The sequence below is a fragment of the Neltuma alba genome, unplaced genomic scaffold, assembly GCF_004799145.2.
Source record: "Neltuma alba isolate B1F8T4 unplaced genomic scaffold, ASM479914v2 tig00012379_pilon, whole genome shotgun sequence".
NCBI classification, from domain to species: domain Eukaryota; kingdom Viridiplantae; phylum Streptophyta; class Magnoliopsida; order Fabales; family Fabaceae; genus Neltuma; species Neltuma alba.
In genome coordinates, this window is record NW_021636877.1 from 6,990 (window position 1) to 29,613 (window position 22,624).

The 22,624-nt window shown below is 32.3% G+C and overlaps 3 protein-coding genes across 6 annotated transcripts; 2 read left to right on the forward strand and 1 right to left on the reverse strand.

Annotated features, from left to right (window-relative positions):
* Positions 1-2,959: 2,959 nt before the first annotated feature.
* On the reverse strand, positions 2,960-5,575 carry LOC114726456 (CBL-interacting serine/threonine-protein kinase 10-like). 2 transcript variants are annotated; one of them, XM_028913051.1, is made up of 3 exons: positions 5,467-5,575; positions 4,703-4,832; positions 2,960-4,465 (listed from the first exon to the last, which is right to left on the reverse strand). In XM_028913051.1, the coding sequence occupies exon 3, from the start codon at positions 4,450-4,452 to the stop codon at positions 3,103-3,105; it is 1,350 nt and encodes a 449-aa protein (XP_028768884.1). In that variant the 5' UTR covers positions 4,453-4,465; positions 4,703-4,832; positions 5,467-5,575; the 3' UTR covers positions 2,960-3,102. The 2 variants fall into 2 exon arrangements, with proteins under 2 accessions (XP_028768884.1, XP_028768883.1); XM_028913050.1 differs by having other exon boundaries at positions 2,960-4,832.
* Positions 5,576-12,617: 7,042 nt separating this feature from the next.
* On the forward strand, positions 12,618-13,578 carry LOC114726465 (putative protein TPRXL). The gene has a single exon (XM_028913069.1). The coding sequence runs from the start codon at positions 12,821-12,823 to the stop codon at positions 13,445-13,447; it is 627 nt and encodes a 208-aa protein (XP_028768902.1). The 5' UTR covers positions 12,618-12,820; the 3' UTR covers positions 13,448-13,578.
* A 2,897-nt stretch (positions 13,579-16,475) lies between these two features.
* LOC114726464 (LOB domain-containing protein 13-like) lies at positions 16,476-17,833 on the forward strand. Of its 3 annotated transcripts, none has more exons than XM_028913066.1 (4): positions 16,476-16,627; positions 16,741-16,763; positions 16,843-17,099; positions 17,203-17,833. In XM_028913066.1, the coding sequence occupies exons 1-4, from the start codon at positions 16,614-16,616 to the stop codon at positions 17,635-17,637; spliced, it is 729 nt and encodes a 242-aa protein (XP_028768899.1). In that variant the 5' UTR covers positions 16,476-16,613; the 3' UTR covers positions 17,638-17,833. The 3 variants fall into 3 exon arrangements, with proteins under 3 accessions (XP_028768899.1, XP_028768900.1, XP_028768901.1); XM_028913068.1 differs by having other exon boundaries at positions 16,623-16,627; positions 16,741-16,756; XM_028913067.1 differs by lacking the exon at positions 16,741-16,763.
* The last annotated feature ends 4,791 nt before the right edge of the window (positions 17,834-22,624 follow it).

A 22,624-nucleotide genomic window follows, 5' to 3' on the forward strand; every position in this document is an offset into this window, starting at 1 on the left:
TCTTGCGTTGCTAGCCCTCTCACTGTTGACGATGAGTTTCATATCAGCACATATTTTGTAATTCTGTTTCGTCATGGTGCTTCAAAAATTGATGTTATACGTGACAACGATTCACTAGGCAACTAACTCTACAATTAGTAGCGGAGGGTGTTTTTTTTTTTTTTTTGGTCCAAATAGTAGCGGAGGGTGTTATTTGCATACAAAGCATAAAATTTCAAAGGAACATGGTTAATTGGGGCCAATGGTAAGCTGGGTCGCCATAATTTGCAGGGAAATGAACATGAACAAACGCTAGTGAAGAAGTCCCACCTAAGCCACTCAAAAGTAGTCTTATAATTTTGTGGAGCAGGTATCTTTCTGTTCTTGGACAACAATAAGATTGGCCACGATATTTTAGATATTTGATGACCCGCATAATAAATGCTAGGAACAACTTCCATGTGACATCTAGGTTTATGATGGCCATGGGCTTTTTTACCCGGATGCTATAAATAGTACAAAATATTACTGAAATGCTATACGGTGGAAAGTATTTCCTGAAATGCTACACTGGAAGTCGTTCACGGTGAGAACGACTTTAAATCTCTGAAGAAGTCGTTCACACCAAGAACGACTTTGGAGATATGACATATTTTTTAATTACAAAAATTGGAAGTCGTTCACCGCGTGAATGATTTCAGTTTTGTCCTTATTCAAAAAGTGCTCCAGCGTGCCTTTACATGTTCATTTGGGAAATTATTATATAATACAACTACATGGTAGGACAACTATAAATTGGACTCAACAATACTCAAACTTCATTCAAGCATGGGATAGATGGTCACATGCTATTGTTCACATTCCTGTTATGCTTGATGAATTTGATCAAATATCTGAATACATGCAATAGTATTAGAGACATACAAGACGACAGATCTAACGTATTAGTGGTAATACTGGCTATGTGGTAAGTTTTTCACTTTTTTTCCACCAATACCATCTTTTTCTTTTATACAACAAGTGTTACACAAAAATGTCTTATTTAATTATTTATTGTGTTATAAAAAAATGTCTTATTTATTTCAGGTTAACACAGCAGAAGAGTTATATAGGCTAGCGATTGGTTCTCGTTCAACATGCTCTAACTGCACTGATTTTCGAGAAAGAGATGCTTGGGACTAACGCAACATCTTACTCGCAATGAGAAAACAACGATTTGACATGAACCCTTAGCGTGTTCCGCCAACAGTTGATTTGCCTCGCCCACAAATTCCTCAAGATAGACCTAGCATGCAACGCGGCGCCCAGCCACCAATTCAAAATCAAAATGTTGAGGGACAAGAGCCTCAAGTTTTTAGTCAGTCACATTATATGCTAGCTTCATCATCATCCCCTATCACCTCTCATAATCCTCCTCAAGTTGAGCCTCATTACATGTCACCTTCACTAACATCATCGCATTCTAACTCACCATGTCCTGCTCAATTTCAGTCGTTCATGTCATTATTTGATGATCCGGTACTATTTTCGGCTAAATACAATGCTTCTTCTACTTTTGACCAAGATGGTCCATCAAACGAAGCATTTGCCACCCCTCAGCAATCAATTTCTTTAGTTGAATCACCTTGGTTTGATTTAAACACATCAACTACACAATAAATGAGACACTTGAAGCTCAAGAAGAAGTGAACACACAACAACGACCACACGTGTGAGAAGGAGAACAAGATGTGATACCGGAAGTCACTATTTGTTAGGTAAATCAATTTTTATTTTTTATTAATTATTTTCTATTTAATATGCCATAAGAATTTCATAATCATTACTAGTATTATTATGTAATTAACACTTTCCTCTAATTATTTTCGCATAAATTTTAGTCCAAATGATTGCAAAATTATTGTCTAATCATTTTCATGTGTTAGGTGGGGAAAGAGCAGACAAAGGACGTTGAATATGGGGTGATGAAGTTGTTCTTGGAGTAGTGAACTTCTAAAGTTGTTCACTCCAAAGTAAACTTTCATTGCACTTAAATCAAGACTTGAAGCACATATTGAAGAAGTCGCACTTGTCAAGATCGATTTTAGAAGTTGTTCACGGCAAGAACAACTTTGAATATAACATTTCGGGAAGCATTTCGGTATTTTCTTTGTACTGTTTATAGCATCCGGGTAAAAAAGCCGATGGGCATGTTTGGAATAGCGATGAAAAACACTTATAAGTACATTTTACGTAAACCGAAACAAAATTTATCTCACATATTTACCTCATATTTCATAAATCAGAACTGAAAAGTTACTTATAAATTATTTCAAATATGCCCAATATGTTCTTAACATAAGAAATAGTTGACTAATTTGAGTAGATTAAAAAAATTAGTTAAGTTAATTATTTATAATAAATATGTGTTGTCTTTCTTAAAATATCGTTGCTAATCATATGTATTAGATAGAATTACTATTTGATGAAACTTAACATGTGCAGCTACTATAAGGATTACTTTCAGAAAAAAGAAAGATCAATATAAGAGATAATGTGAATTGAAATATTATATTTAAGACCAAATTGAATATTAAACTAGTTCTTATATTAAGAATTGGAGATAGTGTCTAATTCTCGCCTATAACTAACCAGTTCACATTATGTGGAGTTTTATGAAGAAATATGCAGCAGTAACTGGTAAATTTTCAGCTTGCATATTTGGATGATTTATTTCTGAAAATTATCGATTTGAGAAAAACTTTCAAGAGATTGCAGAGGTTAAAATTAAGCTGTTTTTTCATTTTAAAGATGAGAGGTTGAAATCAAACTTTTTGAAATAGAGGATATGCCCTCCTTTTCTTTCGGTTAAGGCCAATTTAAGTGTTTTAATATTGAAGAATCTAAATTCTCAGCTTCGTATGGGCGGCACTATTCATGGTTTATGAATACTTTCTATGGTTTTCAAATTATATGGAGACACTATATAATATATATATACAGAATTTTTTTTTTTTAAATTACAGCACCCTGAACATACAAGACGAGCTAAAATATAGGATCACAATTGCACAATATGAACGAGCAACATGGTTATTAAGTGGACATATCATGAGCTACGAAAAATAGAATATATTATTGCACTTATTGCTGTGGCTGCGGCTCATGCGTCTGCAGTTGTTGCTCTGATTGCTGTGATTGCTGCGATTGGTCATCTCCTTGCCAAATCCAGACAATATCCTGAAGAGCAGGCCTTATACCTTCTTTCAGTATTTTCTGAAATTCCAATGTATCTCCATCTGATTTTTTCACCTCCACCAGATGGAAATACGGAGTGACCTCAAAGATCTCTGCATCAATGGACAAAATACCCTTTCTGCCTTCCTTGAGGCCCTCTAGCTTTAACAATCCTGCGGCTTTCTTCTTTATTTTCATCTTCAGAAGCTTAGCAGCCTCTTCCAGCTTCGAGATGATAGCTGGTGCAGGTTGTCTTGAGGTAAATCTAGCTTCTCTCTTCTTAAAATCGTCTTCAAAGAATACAGAAAGATCAAAACCAGCAGAAAGAGATATGATATCAAATGCATTTATACTGGATGGTACGACTGACTCCTGCTTTGCTTCTGCTTCGTCGCTTCGAGTGGAAGGATTTTTACCTGATGAAGAGACAGCCTTCTTTCCCACTACAGGTTTTTTATGTTTAGAATTTGGTCCTTTCTTAAACCAAGCACACTCCCTAATCTTTTCCATGGAAATCCTAGCATCAGGATCTGGATTTAACATCTTGCATAGAAGTGTGCGAACTTCTGGTGAGAACCCATTAGGACATTCAAATTCTGCCTTGTCAATTTTCCTATACATCTCTACCAAATTTGGATCATGAAATGGGAGATAACCTGCCAATAATACGAACAATACTACCCCACAAGACCAAACATCAGCTTTGGCACCATCATACCCTTTCCTTTTAATGACTTCAGGAGCAACATATGCAGGTGTGCCACAAGTTGTATGCAGCAGGCCATCTTCCCGCTTGGATTCCGCCAGAGCACTTAACCCAAAATCAGAAACCTTCAGATCCCCATTTTCATCCAACAAAAGGTTCTCTGGTTTAATATCTCGGTGGTACACGCCTCTGCTGTGGCAAAAATCAACTGCATTGATCAGCTGCCAGAAATATTTATGTGCAACATCCTCTTTGAGCTTTCCTTTTTTAGCTAACTTTGTGAAGAGTTCACCACCTTTAGCATATTCCATAACAAAGTAAATCTTGCTCTTGGTGGCCATAACCTCAAGAAGCTGTATAATATAGGGATGTTTAACCTTCCTCATGATAGATATTTCACGCTTGATGCGTTCGGCTTCCCCAGATTTCATAACCTTATCTTTGTCAATTACCTTAATAGCCACACTCTGATTAGTTGATGTGCTTCGCGCATAGTACACTTTTGCAAAAGTACCTTGCCCTAGCAATCTTCCTAATTCATACCTTCCCATTAAAACACTTGATCTGTTCTCCATGCCAGACCGCACAGTAGTAAGATGAAAGAATAATATAACTACAGAGTGTAGCTATATACAGAAAGACATTTCAACCGTCTCCACTTAAATCGTGTATTAACAAAACAGGCACACTTAAAAGACTTGTGGGCCAGTCATGCATCAGGGGAAAGCAAAAAAATGGTGTCCAAATCTGTGGTACACTTGCGTCAAGCATGAAGGAGCAAAGTACAAGTAACGATATAACCTTATTGATCACAGAGACAGAGATACGATCACCAAGGCACATCTAACTGAGAGAATTTGCTGCAAGTATGATAAGTTGAGGAGCTTCAGAAGTGTAGTTGAATTTCAACAGAACGTTTTCCCTCGAAAATCTGAAAAGCAAAAGGAGAATGGCACTGGGTTCAACAATTGTTCAGGAAATACAGTATAAATTAAGAAATAGGAATAAAATGATGAGCGTAATTCAGCAGCTGATTTGCCAACGCAGAAGTGATGTTGTACAATGATGAACTGGGTTAAATCACAGAAATAGTAATGTAATATGGTTTTGGATGTTATCTCTCACAAGCAAAGAAAGTCAGCAAATCTTTCCATCAGAAACACACCACTTCTCAAAGAAAACACGGGGAACAACTCAGTATAACAGAAGAGTAATCTTAAACCACATTTAGGGGTTCAAGATTGAGGACCCCTGCTCACTACTGGACTAACCCTCCGCCACTGCAGTAGTTCCAAGCAGCGACCCAACTCATGCGTGGAACTTGGAAGATACGAACATGAACTCTCCAAAAACCGAATAATTGATTCAACAAAATTAAACACCACGAAGAACCCTAGTAAATCCTTTTATTCTGGGGATCAGAACAACTATGTTCAGCATCAACCCAAAGTGGCTTCACAGCTAATGTCGAAGTTTCAATAGCAAAATTGAGGATACACTGACTATGCAGATACTAAAATCAAGCACACACGCGAATTAAATCAAGAGAGAGAAAATTGACCAACCTTGTCGAGCTAAGCACGAGCACACATAGCTTCAGGTTGAAAACGCGCCCCCCAAGAGAGAACGGGAAAAGATTCCATGGGACTCGGAAGAAAACGAATGGAAAGACGATGTTTTCTCTCGCATAATAATTCGACAGTTACACTTGCAGCTTTTTTCTATATGCGATAAACGTATGATACTAAATTTTAATTGCTTTAAGTTCTTACGTGGATCTTATTTTTTGTCTTAATATTTATAATTATAATTAAATGCTTATAAATGCTTGAGTCAGTCATGGTTGGTCCCAGCACATAAAGAAGGCTTTTATTATTAGAAAAATAATACTCCTCTGGTCCTTAATATAAGACCCATTTAACTAATTTGATTAGATTAAGAAAGTTAGGTAAGTTAGTTAATTATAAGAAAAGTAACACATTTTCCTAAAATATCATAATCATCTTTCTTAATACTTCATCTCCCTCTTTTACTTGATTATGGTTAAGAGAGTACTCATGGGTAATTTAGAGAAAATTGATAAATATGAGAAAAGGGTCTTATATTTAGGACCAAAACCAACTCAAGAATTGGGTCCTATATTAAGGACCGGAGGAGCAATAAAATATCCTGAAAATTACTAAATAACAAATTAGTATGGGTGAATTTCAAAATTTCAATTTAGATCCTTTAGACCATTTTGGAATTTTTAAATTTTATAAAATTACATAAATGCGCTTTATCATTTTTTTTCTTTTTTTAAATATTGTCATCTTAGCACTTCCGGCTGTCAGAGCTCAAGCTCCGGTGACCCTATCGGTAGCCAGTCGCCAGAGCTCTGATGAGATGTTACCGAAACTCCATTGATTGGTCGTCAAAGCTCCAGTCACTACTCTTTCTGATATATCGACTATTCTTTTTTAGTTATTGATTACATTTGTTTTTAGAACTCCGATAACTACTTTTGTTTAACAACTGACTACTCTAGTATTGCAATTGACTATTTTTATTTTTCAAATTTTAGTGACTATTTTTGTTTAACTATTGACTACTCTAATTTTACTATTGACTATTTTTATTTCAAAAGTTCAAAAAATACATTAAGTGATGTTGGAAATTTAGTTACTACTTTTTATTTTGTTGTTTACTACTCTTATATAGTGAATAGCTATATAAAAGTAGTTATTAAAACTTTGAAAACAAAAATAGTCAATAATTAAATTAAAGTAATCAATAGCTATATAAAATAGTTACTTAGAATAAGGACAGTGTTATCATTTCATAATATTTTCAAATTCTAAAATATCACAAGGGATCTAATTTGGGATTTTAAAATTTACCTACCCTAATTTATTCTTTAATATTTTTGAAGGTATTTTAGTGTCTTTTTTTTAAAATTATTTTCCATCTTAAAATTATATGCCAGCAATTAGTATGTATGAAATGTTTGAAGAAAATTTAATTATTTCAAATTATATGTTTGATTTTTTTTGTGAGAAAAATTTAGGCAAATTAGATTCCAAACTTCTTCTTCTTTTTTTCTTCCAATATTAGATTCCAAACTTCTATTATGAGTGGCATTCTTGCTATTTTAAATAGCATGTCTGATTTGATACATTATGAAAAAAGATCGTACTGATATATATGTTATTTGAAAAATTATTAGTAATAAATTCTCACCCCATATTAAATGTAAGAGCTTGATAAATAAATTATAGAAATTAAAAAAATTATTTAAATTAATTATTTGTATAAAAATGTATGGGTTTGGCTCCTTGAAGAAGCAATCATTTTAATCATTTGTATTAGATATTTTTTATTGATAAAAAACTTATTTAATATATGCTATCAATAAAAATAATTTAAGAAAAAATTACAAATTTAGGATAAACAGAGTATATTTTTGAGAGAATTATAATAAAGTCCTAAATAAAGAATATAATTACTAATAAGATTCAATAACAAGTAAACAATTGTCACTTATTATTTTTAAATTTAAAATTTATTATTGTTATTAATAAAATTTTTAAGGAATTTTGTTCATTTCTTGATACTCCATAACAAATCTCCCTGTATTTTTTTCGGTGAAAAGACATAATAAACATAGTTCATGATGTTTGCAATCAAACAAGACTAACGCCAAGAAATTTGTCTAAAGAAAAAAAATCTCCCACTCTCCTACAATTTTATATATGTGCGGAAAATTTATATATAATTAAACGAGTTTTTGTATGATATGAATGAATTATGGAAAAATGATACAGTACTTGTTATTGATAATTTGTGAATCGCGTAATCTGCTATTAAGTAATATTAATATTTGATGTTGATGATTTTGACATTGATCTTGATATTAGTATTCGTAGTATTATGATAGTGAAAATTTTAAGTTATCAACATGTAATTCAAAATATAAAATATTACTACCTTTGGTCCTCAGCATATGATCTAATTGATTAATTTGAAAAGATTAAAAAAATTAGTTAAGTTAGTTATTTGTAATAAATATATATTATTTTTTAGAATATCATTACTAATCATGTGTATTGGCTAGAACTATCATTTGATTAAACTTTTAATATATGCAACTACTACAAAGGCTATTTTGAAAAAAATAGAAAATATGAAAGATAAAGTAGATTATGGTATTATATTTAGGACTAAATTAAAAGTCAATCAAGCTCTTATATTAATAGTAAGAGGTATAGTCTGCTTAAGTTTAAATCACGTACTTAAATTATATATTTTGTCTTATTTTAATTAGGGCGCGTTTTTATTTTTATAATTTGATGGAATTTTAATTTTGGTCTTATAGTTTAAAAAGGATTTGGACTTGAGCTCAAGTAAAAAAAAGCAAAGCACAAACTAATAATTTTTAAAAAAGAAAATTACAATGAGGTCCCAAATAAAAAAATAATTAAAAAATAAGTTTCAGAGATTGTATTCTCACTAAAAAACTTGTTATTATAGGTTGTTGAGATTGTTATTAGAACCTTTTAATTATTTTTTTTTAAAGGGACTTGATTGTAATTTTTTTTAAAAAAATTATGGAATCAAAATCAAAATTCCTTCAGAATTCCATCCGATTACGGCCACTGACAATATGACGGCCAGGAGTAATGTGTGGCGTATAAATGAGGTGTCCAGGACCTTTACGGGGTAAAAGGATCCATGGGGTGAAGGAGAAGGGACGGCATGGTTTAGACTTAAGACGTGGAAGCCTATGAAGGCATGAAGGCGGAGGTGAATACGCAAGAGTCCACCTCATGCTAAGAGTCGTGATCAGCTCCATTAGCTTTACGCCACGTGTATTTGAACTCTGGAGAAGTCGCCATCTTGTTCAGTACTTCAGTTCACATGGTTATCAGTAATCAATATCAAGTGTCCGTTTCGCGCAGGACCGCCCAGGAGGCACCCTGATTATACCATATTATTTGTATGAAAAATAATATTAAATATATTTTTTAGTTGTAAATTGAGTTAAAGTACATAATATTATTTTTTGTTGTTAAAAATATTCAAATTTAATATTACTATTTTAATTATCAACATTAATTTTTTAATATTATAAAATAATATTATTATGATTTTAAACTTTTTAAATATATTTGATCCAAAAGAAATTTTGAAAGCTAGGGCTCCTGAGAAAAGGAAAAACCTCCTCAACAAATTTGCATTTAACCCTTATAAAGTTTATGTGAATGATTGGTAGATTTGTGTAATCATTTAATAAATATTCTTTCCTTTTAAATGTAGTGGCTATTTAGGAAACTGATTTTGATACAAGATTTTAATTTATTTTATATCTTATATTTATTCATTTTTTAAATTAATTTATTTAATTTATAAATTGATATCTAAACTAATTTTATATAAAATTATTCTCCAAAGTATGCTTTTATTCTTTTAACTTTATACAAGGTTTTAATTTGATCTCCTAACTTTAAAAAAATATCTTGCTTTGACATAGGAGATAAGAGGTTTAGAGTCCGTTTGGAATAACTTATAAGTAATTTTTTAATCATAATTTATTAAATATAATGTAAATATATGAGAAGAGTTTTATCTCAACTTACTTAAAATATGCTTATAAGTATTTTTGAATATTATTCCAGACAGGCCCTTAGTCCGTTGCAGCTCCAACTACTAAAATATTCGAATCATGCTGAATAACTTTTATCCCGTAATATTTCACAAAAAAAAAAAAAACACACACACACACACACACTTTTTTTACCTATTCTTTTATTTCTGATGACTCTTTATATTTTATTTGTCCATAAAATTTCAATCATATTTTCATACAACTTTCTTGGATTGATACTACCAACCTATAGATGTGAACATTATTGAGCCTAAACAATAGTAGTAGTAACTACTGATATTTGTTTTTTCTTCCAATTATAACCTTCACATTTATACGCAGCTCATCGTCATTATGGATAAATTTAAATTACAATATAATGTGAAATCCAATCAATGTCGAATGAATAAGGGTGTCTAAATTGTAATAATAAGGATTAATTAAAAATCGAAAGACTCGGTTAAAGAGACATTAGGAAATTAATATTTGCGAAGAGAAAATCTGAGTTCAAGCATATCATTATACATCTTTGATTAATGGATCAAAACATAAAATTTGTGACGATGTTGGCGCCCATTTTAGAAAAATGAGGGGAGTGAAGAAAGTTGAATGTGCCTTCGCAGACATGTTATTTTGCGCTAATCACGCTGAGCAAAGTCTTCAAAGATTAATTATTGTACTATATGTTTTGGCCAAACGCTGAGCAAAGTACGTGAATATTCTTTTCCTGTTCGTGTATATCTAAGGAATATGTACTTTTTTCCCTCCAAATATGTGACAAAATTCTCAAAACTGAATACTATGTCTGTCACTTAATAATCGAGTTAGATAACTAATTTATAAATATTAAAAAATTAGTTAAATTAGTTATTTATAACAAATTAATATTATTTTTTCTAAAATGTTATTATTAATCACATACATTAGAACTGTTAATTGATAAAAAAATTTTAACATGTGTAATCATTAAAGGGATCACTTGAGGATAAAATAAACAAATATTAAAGATAAAATGAACTGAGATTTTATACTTAAGATTAAATTAAATATCTAACACTGGGAGGTAGTAACATTGAATTGTCAACTCATTATGTTTGTGTAACCAAATATTACCTCTTGTTCTTAATATACAAGTTTGTTTGACTTTTATTCTAGTTCTAAATATAAAACTTCAATATATTTTGTCTCTTATATTTATCTTTTTTTCAAAGATAGTTTTTATAATAATAGTAGTTCTAAAGATATTTTAGGAAAAACAATACCTATTTATTACAAATAACTAACTTAACTAATTTTTTTAATTTATTCAAATTAGTTAACTAACTTTTATATTAAATACAGGAGGTAGTAACAAATGACACTTCCCCCGACTTTGACTTGCATATCCTTGGTCTTCTCCTCAGAAAACCGTTTGCATGTCCTAATTACATCTTTAATGCTGCCACACAGATCTTGTTCGAACCTTCCACGTAAGTAATAAAATACTAAAAAAATCACAATTTTTTCCCCTCAAAATAGCAAAGGGGAGATGATTTTTTTCGCAGTTGACTGAGATACCAAAGTTTGGTATGAAGATTTATTTCTTTGGACGGCTGCCAAATTAGATGAGAAGATTACTTAATGTTATCATAACATTTTTTTAACGACGTTCATGAATTTTTTAAACTTCTTAATGTGTAGTATCAAATAATTAACTCGCCATTGTGAATGTCTAAAGTTTAAATAATGAACGGAACCTGGCCAGACACGTGATTGCAGAGAGGCTTTATTGCCCTAATTAGTGCATGTTATTATTATTCCATTGCTGTTATTAGAATATTATCTCGCCATGTGTCTGTCTCCCTTGCTCGTAATTTGATTAATTATTTGCTTATATATAAGATACTTCAATTAATTAAATATTACAGCAACAACGAAAATTACGGCGATATAAATGTGGAGATGAAGAAAACTTCGATCTGCCCATCCTATTCTGAGATCTTCCCTCTTGCTCACAAAAAGAAATGAGATTGTCCATCACAACATCTCAATTTCCAACATCCGTTCTCTCCCATCATGCTTATTGTGTCCGAAGTAAATATTGTGACAGTCGTCCATTTAATTTTGTAGGATTTATTAATAAAAAAATTTGGACGATCATGGTAAATATTTTAATACCAAAATGTTTAAATCCAGACATGCAAATTCTTATTTATACATCTTCACGGGAAAAAAAAAGCATACAGATAAATATATGTGGCACGTAAGAGCTATTTTTGCCATCCATTGAATATGATAGTTATATTTTAGGCCTTTTAAGCATCTTCAAAATAGCAGCATCATTACAAACAAGTATTAATTATATTTATAAATTTATATTAGAACTTATATTTAGGAATAAAATAAAAAATCAGTATTTATAAATAGGGAGTTAGTGATCACGAAGTCATCATTAGACAAACACGATTTTATCATTCATTTGACCTGCTATATTTTTAGACAAATACAATTTTATCGTTCAATTTCCAAAGCTTCTTTTAATTTTATCCTATAATGTTACTTAAAAATTCATAATAAATAACTAAATATGTAAGAATCACACCAAATTGCAAGAGAAACATAAAAATGTGAACGTGTCCCAAGAAAAAAAATTCAATCTAGGAATCTCACAAAAATGATGTATCCGCGTAAATTCGTAACAAACTACAAAAAGTTGACTATGAATGATCAGAATAAATGATACTCCTCCGGTCCTTATTATAAGACCCAATTTGACTTTTTATTTGGTCCTAATTATAAGACCCAATTCATTTTGTCTCTTATATTTATGTATTTTTTTCCAAGATAATCCTTCTAATAATGATAGTTTTAGCCAATATACTTAATTAGCAAGGATATTTTAGGAATGACAACACTTATTTATTATAAATAACCAACTTAACTTACTTTCTTAATCTCCTCAAATAAGTCAATTGGGTCTTATAATTAGGACCGGAAGAGTAATAAAATTCTAAAATAGAGCACTAAAGAAAAAAAAGGATATATACAGTTGACTTGAAAACTCGTATATTCAATGTGCAACTCATCAGTCATCACCACCATCCGATCCCTACCAGTTAGTAATTTAAATATGCCAACATTATTGTCAGAAACCCCACCTTTAATTCCTAAACTACTCTGATCTCTCACATTACCCACAGCTTCGAATTCCGATCCCATCTTCCCCACATTCACACACATTTAAATTAAACATCCTCACTCGCATTTCCATCACAGGCCTATATACAGCTGTACCCAGCAATCGAGCTTGGCCTTCCATGGCGGCCACTCACAGCAGCAACACCAGGGTGAAGAAGATGATGACGTGTCCACGTCCTGATCCGTTAACCAGCCAGCCATCTAATCTCTCCAATTACGAAGGCTACCACGGAGACGAAACCGCTTCAGTTCCGTTCACGTGGGAATGGCAGCCAGGTACTCCCAAGCACCCATTCCGTGAAACCAATATTCCTCCTCTCACTCCTCCTCCGTCTCATTACTCCTACGCTGCTTCTTCTTCTGCTCCGAGACCCTTTGTTAAAGCTCATAAGAACAAGAATTATTCTGCTTCTAAGTCCAGTCTTTTGCAATCTATATTACCCAAGCGTACCTCAAGGAAATCGCGCGGCGCTCCTCCGCCGCTGCCGCCGTCTTCACCTGCTAATTCTTCTTCGCCGTCTCTGTCGTTTTGTTCTTCCTCCTCATCTTCGTCGTCGTCGTCGTATATATCGTGGTGGAGATCGCGTTCCGTGCCCTCTACGCCGATGAGGTGTCCGGGAAAGGAGAAGGAGGATGAAGAAGATGTGTATGATGTGCCTGGCTCGGGTATGTGTTTCGGCAACGCTGGTTTTAGGGGTCGTTATTCCTCCATGATCAAGAAGGTCATGCTCGGAGATCTTCTGTAAAATCTTGCTACAAATATTTTGTTGCTTCTTGTTTGTGAGAGCTAATTGTACTCTGAGAGAACAGTGTGTGGCGCCCACTGTAAAACGCAAAAGCATATGCATAAATTTTAAAGGAATCATTTCCTTCGTTTTCATCAGTATCATAAGTAAATATAGAATATAAAATTTACAATAAATCACACTCTTCTCTTATAACTGGAATAATACGGTTAATTTTTAAGGCTCCATCTAATGCATGGGCTTAGCTTATGTATGATTCGATTTTGGGCCTCACAGTTTATTGTATGAGAAAGAAAAACCAATTAGTGAAAATAAATCATTTTGGGTATTTACCGTCAATTTTCTGTTTTTTTAGGCCAATTAACTTCACCAAACTATATGTGTTTAGTGTTTCAGTTAGTTTACGGTCAATGATTTTTTTTTTGGATAAAATATAGTCGATGAATTGTAATGTTGAAGTACAAACATATACTACTTTTTAATTTTTAAAAAAAGCAAAGAATAATATGAAAAATTGTGTATTGTCTCTCGAAGGTAATTTATTGAGTATACCGATTGGAGGTAAATTAAAGTAATTTAATTATTATATCAAATTCTGAATTAATAATGAGTGGATTAGGAAAAGGGAAAATTCACAAAGCAGAGAGGATACTTTGAGGGAATGAGATTATTGATAGGTATAAAATAAATTCAATGTGTATTTAAAAAAATTATCAATTCATTTTCCTGAATAAAGAATTTTCGCATTATCATTGAGCAGGAGAAATACAAAGAGCTTTGTTAGTTGCCATTGCTATGGTTCCATTAGAAACTACTCCCTCCGGTTTTGTTTATAAGAACCTAATAACTAAATTATATGGTTTAACAAAATAGTTAAAATTAGTTAAAAGTAATAAATATGAAAAAAAACTTTGTTTTCTAAATATGCTCTTATTTATAAGGGATAAGTAAGAGAGCAAAAATATACAAAAGAATATAGTAAACCTTTTAATTAATACAATATATAAAATTAATGAGGAGCAAAAATGGTAAAAATACATTAAATGTTCAAATAATCATAAGTAAAATCTTATAAAAAGGACTATTTGGGTGACTCCCAAAACCATAGTTTGGGTGGAATGTCACCCAAACAGCATTAATTTCGATGCCATAATCTGAAATCATGGTTTGGGCCAAAACCATGGTTTCAGGAGAAGTGAATCTATTCTGCTTCTGGCTCAAATTGGAGAGTATGATTGTGCCTGTCAGAGTAGATCTCAACAATAATATGACTTTAACATCCCTCAATTAATTTTTTATAAACATATTAATCTTATATCTTATGAATATATATACACATATTAATTATTCATTAATTATACTATTTTATGTATTATTAATTATGTTGGTAAAAAATATATTATTAACAATTATATTCCTTCAAATTAAAATATATCATAAAATCTATCTTTTATGTAATTATCATATTAACTTATGTCTTTTTTAGTAATTTGTATATATAAAAAATGCTTCTGATAACAACTATCCAAACACTCTCACTTCTCAGAATCACTTTTTCATAAAATCTATTCTTTATAAAATTTATTCTCTTCAAAATCTATTCTTCAAAAGCTATTCTCCAAACCATAGTTTGGTTTGATCCAAACACCCCCTGAAGCAATTCACATAAGAAAAGATGTTTGTGTCATGTGATGCCATTAATTGCGAAACTATGGAGTCAACGATCTGTATTTCCTTAATTTCAAGATTGCTTTGCAAAGCGAACAAATTTTGCGCAGCACCACATCCAAAAGAAGACGCGTCTTACTTGGTATCATTTCATTTAATATGGACGGTGCCATAACTTAATACCCCTCATTAATTTGCACAAATGTTAACAGTAATCCAATGGTATTTGGTAGGTTATAATATCTAATTGAATAAACATTTATATGTATATATTTATCCATACTATTGATCGATTGAAGCCATAATGTGGGAGAATAAGGGAAGAGAGTTGAACTTTATTTACATGAGAGTTATCTGGATGCCAATTGAAGCTTTGATGCCTTACCGATGATCCTTATGACTCCCACTAATTACACACTAATCCATAATAATTATAATAATAAAAATTTATTTTCTGTTAATCAGCTCTGTGAAAAAATTTAATGACAACTAAAAAGGATGGAAGTTGAGGCCGGCTTCTACCCTACAGCCCACAGGTAATTTTGTTGGGTAAGATGCAATTAGATTATAAGTTCGATTTTTGTTGTTAGGATTAACTTCCATTTTTTATGTTGTGAATCAGTACGAATTAATTATTAACACAATTGCATTTTTTATTCTTTATTAGGCCTGTAACATTTTTTTTTTTGACCTGGACTTCCGATAATATCTTTAATAGCTCATTTATTCAGCTTAAAAAAAAACTATACATAGTTGAAAATATGTTCCTTAATATCAACAAAACATATAATTTTCAAAATACCTGTAAAAGAAAAATTGCACGCAGGAAAATAATTCTTTTGGGTGAAAGGGATTATGGTTCTCTTGTCACATAACTTCAATTTCCTCCTTTCATAAGCTGTTGGAAGTTCAAAACCATTCAATATGTCTGAGATTTTCTTGCACAGTTTCTCATCTGTTTCTTAATTTATTATAAGCTGTTTCCCCAGCTGGGGAATATAGCCGAAGTCCAAAGATTGTTGAGCAGAGCAATCCTCTGATCTTATTGGTCTCTCATAAATGGCTTCCACTTCAAAACTTTCAGTGAGCCAAACAATGAAGAAGTAATAAATCTCTGCACAACATCACAAGAAAACCCAGTCCTTCAAGAGTCTGATATTGACGTTCCAGGCTTGTTTTCCAAAAGTCAATTCCCACCATGCCACCATGACGAAACACGTGTGCAAGTTATTCACAATCTAATCTTCCCATATGCATCGTCATCTTTTTTTCCTTCTTCTATGGGTTCTGTGATTATATGTTATAATATATAGAGCTATCTTCTGTTTATTATATAACAATAGTTTTGACCAACTGTTCCTATTTATCTTGCCTTTTAAGCACTCCTATCCCTGTTCTGTGAAATACTTGCCCACCTGTTTGTGTTTGTGCCTCAAAGAAAGCCCTTCCTCCTTACAGCTTCACCATACAGGTCAAGACAATCAAGAGGCATGCTTGGATGTCCAGAAACAGGTAAATACTTCCAAATAAAGAATTTTCCCCTTGTTTACTTTTCCTTTTTAGGAGAGAACCAATAGGATAATTAAAGCAAAGCTGAAAAATCAGATTTTTGGATTTCTTTTCAGATACCAATTGGACATGGTAAATGGTAATGATTTGTCTCTAAAGACTCAGATTTTTCTTCGATTATTGTTGAACTGACTTTTGATTTCTTTGCTGATTCAAAGAAAGAGCAGAAGAGATAGCGAAGAGCACAGCAGAGGCGGCTGAAGCGTCTTGTCAAATGGGAAGGAGGAATTTCTATGGACCAGCAGCTCCAGGGACAACCTTAAACACGGTCACTCCTTGTGCTGCATGTAAGCTTCTGAGAAGAAGGTGTGCTGAAGAATGCCCTTTCTCTCCTTACTTTTCACCCCATGAGCCTCAGAAGTTCGCTGCTGTTCATAAAGTGTTCGGTGCAAGCAATGTCTCCAAGATGTTAATGGTTCATTCCTCATATCCATCACAAGTTTATATATATATTTTAAGTTTTTGGGAACATTTGAAGTTACTATTTCTTATCAAATTTGTGATTGCATCATATGTAGGAGGTGCCTGACAGCCAAAGGGCAGATGCTGCAAACAGTCTGGTTTATGAAGCTAACCTGAGGCTGAGGGACCCAGTTTATGGATGCATGGGTGCGATATCAGCTTTGCAGCAACAAGTTCAGTCATTACAGGCGGAGCTAAATGCTCTAAGAACTGAGATTATGAAGTACAAGTACAGAGAAGCGGCTAGTCAGATCATTTCTTCTCATGGGGCTTTGGTTTCTTCCGTGGAGGACCCCATTTCTGCAGAATCACAACAAGGTCTTTCTCAACCTCAGCCTCAACCTCATCATCCAAAACCATCATTACCTTCTTCTGCTTCTGTTGTTCTCTCATCTTTGTCTTCATCTTCCAGTTCTTCTGTATACACACCCCCTAAAAGCTCAATCAGCCATGGATCTATCTCCAGCGAAAATGTCCCTTACTTTGTTTAATCCTTCACTATTTGTCAATTCCTGTTAGGACTTATTAACCAGGGTTATCTTTCTATTCTTCTCATCTTAAGGTTTAGCATAAACATTACGATTTGATTTTCATTTGATTTTATGATTAATACATTCTCAGTGTAGGCACAAATAATATGTATTTGGTTCCCTGGGATGGATTTGAATTGATTGCTTACTTTCCAAAGATAGTTCTTTAATGAAGAAAACTGGAAAAAGTCAACTGGTATGGTCTAGGTAATGGTGGAAGTTGAAGATTTCTACAATGGATGCCTTGAGAAACATGATTTAATTATAGAAAAGTTTGAATCTGAAGATCACATGAATGAACAAGTGTGCGATAGTGTTGAAACAATTGGCCATTGCACGTGGGGGTTGGGGAGAGAGTAATACAATGTCTACATTAATATTTGACTAAGATGCTTAAGTTTTAATATCAGAGTCTGTGCCATCTTCTGAAGATTTTGAAGGATTTCAAAGTTGAAAGAGCTTGAAGGAGGAAGAGATAGATAACGGGTAATTAGGGAGCTAGTTTTCCTGTTCACATGTGAATGTTGCACTTTACGTGTATGCATCTAACTTGGTTTGAACTCTTCTGTCTCAGATTTGGAAGGCTCAGATCTCCTCCTCCTCCTTATTAAATTCCCACATGTCTCAGTGTTTATATTAAAAACTGAAAGCTAGGGTCTGTGTCATGTTGTGTACGGATCATATACATACGTATACTTAATTACAAATGATTTTATTGAACAAAATTTAAAAGATTTGATAAATTAAATGCGTATATTTATGACTATATATGACGTATTGGGTGTTTTTCACTTGAGATAAATAATTCATTGGGCATATTGCCATTGGAAATTTAGGCTTTGATGATTATATATGTTTGGGTGAAATTTAAGAAGTACCAAGGAGACTATTAAGCATGTCAGTTATAATTTGATTAATGTCTAACAAGATCCATCTCAAGTATGCTAATCAATTATAATTATTGGAAGGTTAGAGGCGATCATTAGACAACCTTAGAAAGTTAAAACTATTTTATTTTATTTTATAAAACTCCATTAAGTACAAAATAAACTCAAAACAAACAGATATAATATTCAATAATCTAAAATGGGTTCTCACGTAGAGGACGAAGTCTGGTGTAGTTGCATCCAAAGAAATTAGGTAAGGTTGATCATGTTTTGTTGTTATTAATTAGCAATGGAAGGCACAGTGCTTCGAACGATATAATAAAACAATAATTGATGATTAATGAATGAGAAGCTTCGAGATCTAGTGGCCACAAAAGACAAGCAGGTCTCTCTTGCACGATTTCAGACGTTTTGATTTATGACTCTTTCACAAATCACCCAAACACAAAATTATATTCTGATCCCCACTAACTCACGTTGAGTATAGTACTATCTCCGATTCTTAATATGAGATCTTATTTGATTTTTATTTTGATCCTAAATATAAGACCTTAATTTACTTTGTCTTTAATATTTATGTATTTTTTTTTTCAAAAGAGCCCTTCTCATAATAGTAGTTCTAGCCAATACACTTGATTAATAAGGATATTTTAGGAAAGACAACACTTATTTATTACAAATAACTAGCTTAACTTATTTTTTTAATCTTCTCAAATTAGTCAAGTAGCTCTTATAATTAGGACCAGAGGTAGTATGAGATATAGTTTTTTTTTTAAAATTTATTGGTGGTTTAATTCTTGGTCTTATTTATGAAGCAAATTTTATTAGAAAAATGTCCACTTTTAGCCCTTCATCTCTACCCAGATTTTGTTATTAATAAAAAATATTTCTGGCTGCGAACTTAGATTGAGAGGAATGATCGATATGTAATGGCTCTTACCCTCTAGACAAGTGATTGGAAATTCAATTCCCCACTTTCATGAATTGTAAATAGAGGTGGGAGAAATCTTCTCCTTTTCTTTTCACCTTGAGAAAGATTAATCTCTATTATTGACAAATGATACTTAAATTTTTTTTTTGAAACAAACAGAGGCCTCCCAACTTACATATTATTAATCTCAATTTAATAGCATCTGAGTTAGAATAGGATGATTTAGATATTATAATATTTATTGTTTTAAATTTTTATATTTTTAAAAATAAAATATAGAATAAACATGAAATTTCAACTACAAAATGTAACACTTAACTTACATAAATCAAATTTGAATAATAAAAAATAGACCACAGAACCCAAATTCTAAAAGCTGATGTGCTTAAGATTCTGAAAACGAACCCCCCCCCAAAAAAAAAAAAAAAAGTCAATTGTTCTGAACGTGTTGGCAAGTGATAGGACGAGACTTTGACTTTTTGCTGGGCAATAGTAAGGCACATATGAGAGAAAAGTAAAGAAATGATAGTAAATAAGAATAAGAAAAATAATTTCCTTAAATTGTAAGATTTGTTGAATGAATCCATCCAAGTAAGGAGGCGCCATTGAAGTCAAATCTTTTAGCCAAGAAATGTGATATCATGAGGCATTCGATTCCTTGGCGTGTGAAACTCAACCTCAGCTAGTTTTCAAGAATTGGTCCATCCATTAATTAACATATTACAACAAATTAAGCCTCACCAAGTCATACATATAATATGTATAATATCCTTAAACACATGATTTTTTCTTAAAAAATTATTATTCCTTCCATTATTGCTTTTATGTTTTTTATTTTCTGGACAGAAGTTTGTGTGAATGATGTAGTTTATGACTCACCCGTTATCGCTTGAAATATTCCCATCTTGGAGCTTTCATGTCTATGAAATTAATTTGTTTACGTCTCCATTTGGAAGTCTGAATATTGAAGTCTAATATAATAAAGATAATATAGAATAAAAACTCGATAACAAAACGGTAGGTTAAAATGCATTTTTGTCTTCAAAGTATTTTTTTTTATTTAAAAAAATGACATTCTTGAACGAACATAAGGTCAAAGTTGGATTTATGATGCAATTGGCAATGGCATTGCACCAATTGTAGAAGTTTAATTTATATGCTACATTAGTGTACAATCTTTCTTAGGGTGTCAATTATTCTTTCGTGAATACTTGCAAGATTAAAATACTTTGTGTTATGTTATATTTGCAAGATTGTAAAGATGTGACAGAATCTTGGAGGCTGGTTAGGGCAGGCAACTAAATGAAAATGAAACTAGATAATTATTAATTAACTTAATGCATAAAATATCAAAGACAAACACAGCGGCATTTATGCAGGGGTGGGGTTGAGGAGTTATAAGATCAGTAGAAAAAAAGATAATTTAATAAAAAGGTTATGGAGATTCCCAGATATTACTCCTTCGGTCCTAAATATAAGACTTATTTTGTAGTGCAATTTACATTACAAAATGGGTCTTATATTTTGGACCGAAGGAATATAAATTAATTAATTGCCAGTTTTTGGATCTGCTTATAATCAAATACTTCTGGCACTACGTAGAATCATTTTGGTTCCTTTAAGATTCATTAACGTATTAAAGATCTCACATGGAGGTTTCCTAATTAACAATAACAGAGCTGTGATCCACTGGTTTACAACTGATTCGATTTCCGTTTCCCCTTCACAGTTCACACCCACGTGGACAGCTCAGCTCTTGAAGGCTACTAACGAGTCCTCACAGGGAATCATTAAGTTAAATTAACCATTTTGAAATTAAGATGACGCTGTTATGATCTTATTTATAGGATAAAGAGAGTGTTTTTTTTGTTCTTGATACAAGTCACCCCATTAAATTTATTATATGAATGTATAATTTTATCCAAAATTTATTACTCCATTAAATTTAAGAGAATAATAAAGAGACTTAGTATTATTCAAATTTATTATTTTCTTAGACTTTTTAATTTTTTTGGCCAAGTCTTAGACTTTCTATTAAAGTGTGTATATATGATATATCTATTAGATAGAGATAAAATTTAAAAATTGTTAAATTTTAATACAAAATTAATGAGATTTAAGATTCTTTTTTTGGTTCAGTGAAGTCAAATATGTTAAAAGTGCTTCTAAATAAGACTGGAGGGGTATACTCTTTCCTCCATAATATGGGGGGGGGGGGAATTCCGTCAGGTTTAAAAATATAAGTTCAGTTTAATAATATCTATGGCCTTTGGTATTTATTTTCTCACTTTATCCTTCTATATACTGAAACTTTGAAAATAAATAATTAATGTACTATTAACTTTCGTCCCCCCCCCCGGTCAAGGACGTGTGAGTATTTGGAAAGTTTACAAATTATTTACATATTTAATATTATAATTACCTTTTAACTAATATTTTTGGTCCACGCAAGATGGTTAAACCACACTTACACTGTGGACCACAAATGCGTGTATCATTGAAGATTCAGATATAGTTAAGTTTAGTGTTTTCGTGGAGTTTGAATTTGATTATTAAACTTGTTTTATTCTACTCCTTTTCCCTTACTCGTGTCATGAAACACATATAAGTTGTCTTACTATTATTTTCATCTTCTGCTTGATCCAAAATACCATGCCAACTTAATCAAGGGCAAAATTGCTTCAGGGGGCACGAATCTCTCTGTATATTTCACTTCTGTATCTGCATCTGGCTCGTCTCTCTCCCTCTCTGTGAATACAGGAGCCAAACCAGTCGTTTGGACAAAGCAAAAACAAGGCAACAAAAAGAGGGACACCGTTCCATAACTTTGGACATTCTCAATATGAGCCTTATCTGCCACATAAGCAGCTTTACAATGCATGCCTTGTTATTTGTCCAGAAACTAGTCATCCTAAATGCTTGTGCTGTTAATAAAGTGAAATCCGCAACGTACCAGTGAATCCATCTTTCACTTCATAAGCACAAATGACTTTTTCGTTGCTTTCAAAATCATAAACAATATAATTTGAAACAAGACAATTTTCTGCAGGCCGTACGAGAACGGAAAGGTGCCAACCAAGGCAGCCCACCAACCAGAATGTGTCTTTCATGTTGGAGGTGCCCGGTCAAA

Coding starts and splice junctions, on each gene's coding strand:
- LOC114726456 (XM_028913050.1), bottom strand. CDS start 4,476: ATGGAGAACAGATCAAGTGTTTTAATGGGAAGGTATGAATTAGGAAGA.
- LOC114726465 (XM_028913069.1), top strand. CDS start 12,821: ATGGCGGCCACTCACAGCAGCAACACCAGGGTGAAGAAGATGATGACG.
- LOC114726464 (XM_028913066.1), top strand. Junction 16,764..16,842: donor CCAATTGGACATGGTAAATG/GTAATGATTTGT, acceptor GCTGATTCAAAG/AAAGAGCAGAAGAGATAGCG. Junction 17,100..17,202: donor ATGTCTCCAAGATGTTAATG/GTTCATTCCTCA, acceptor CATCATATGTAG/GAGGTGCCTGACAGCCAAAG.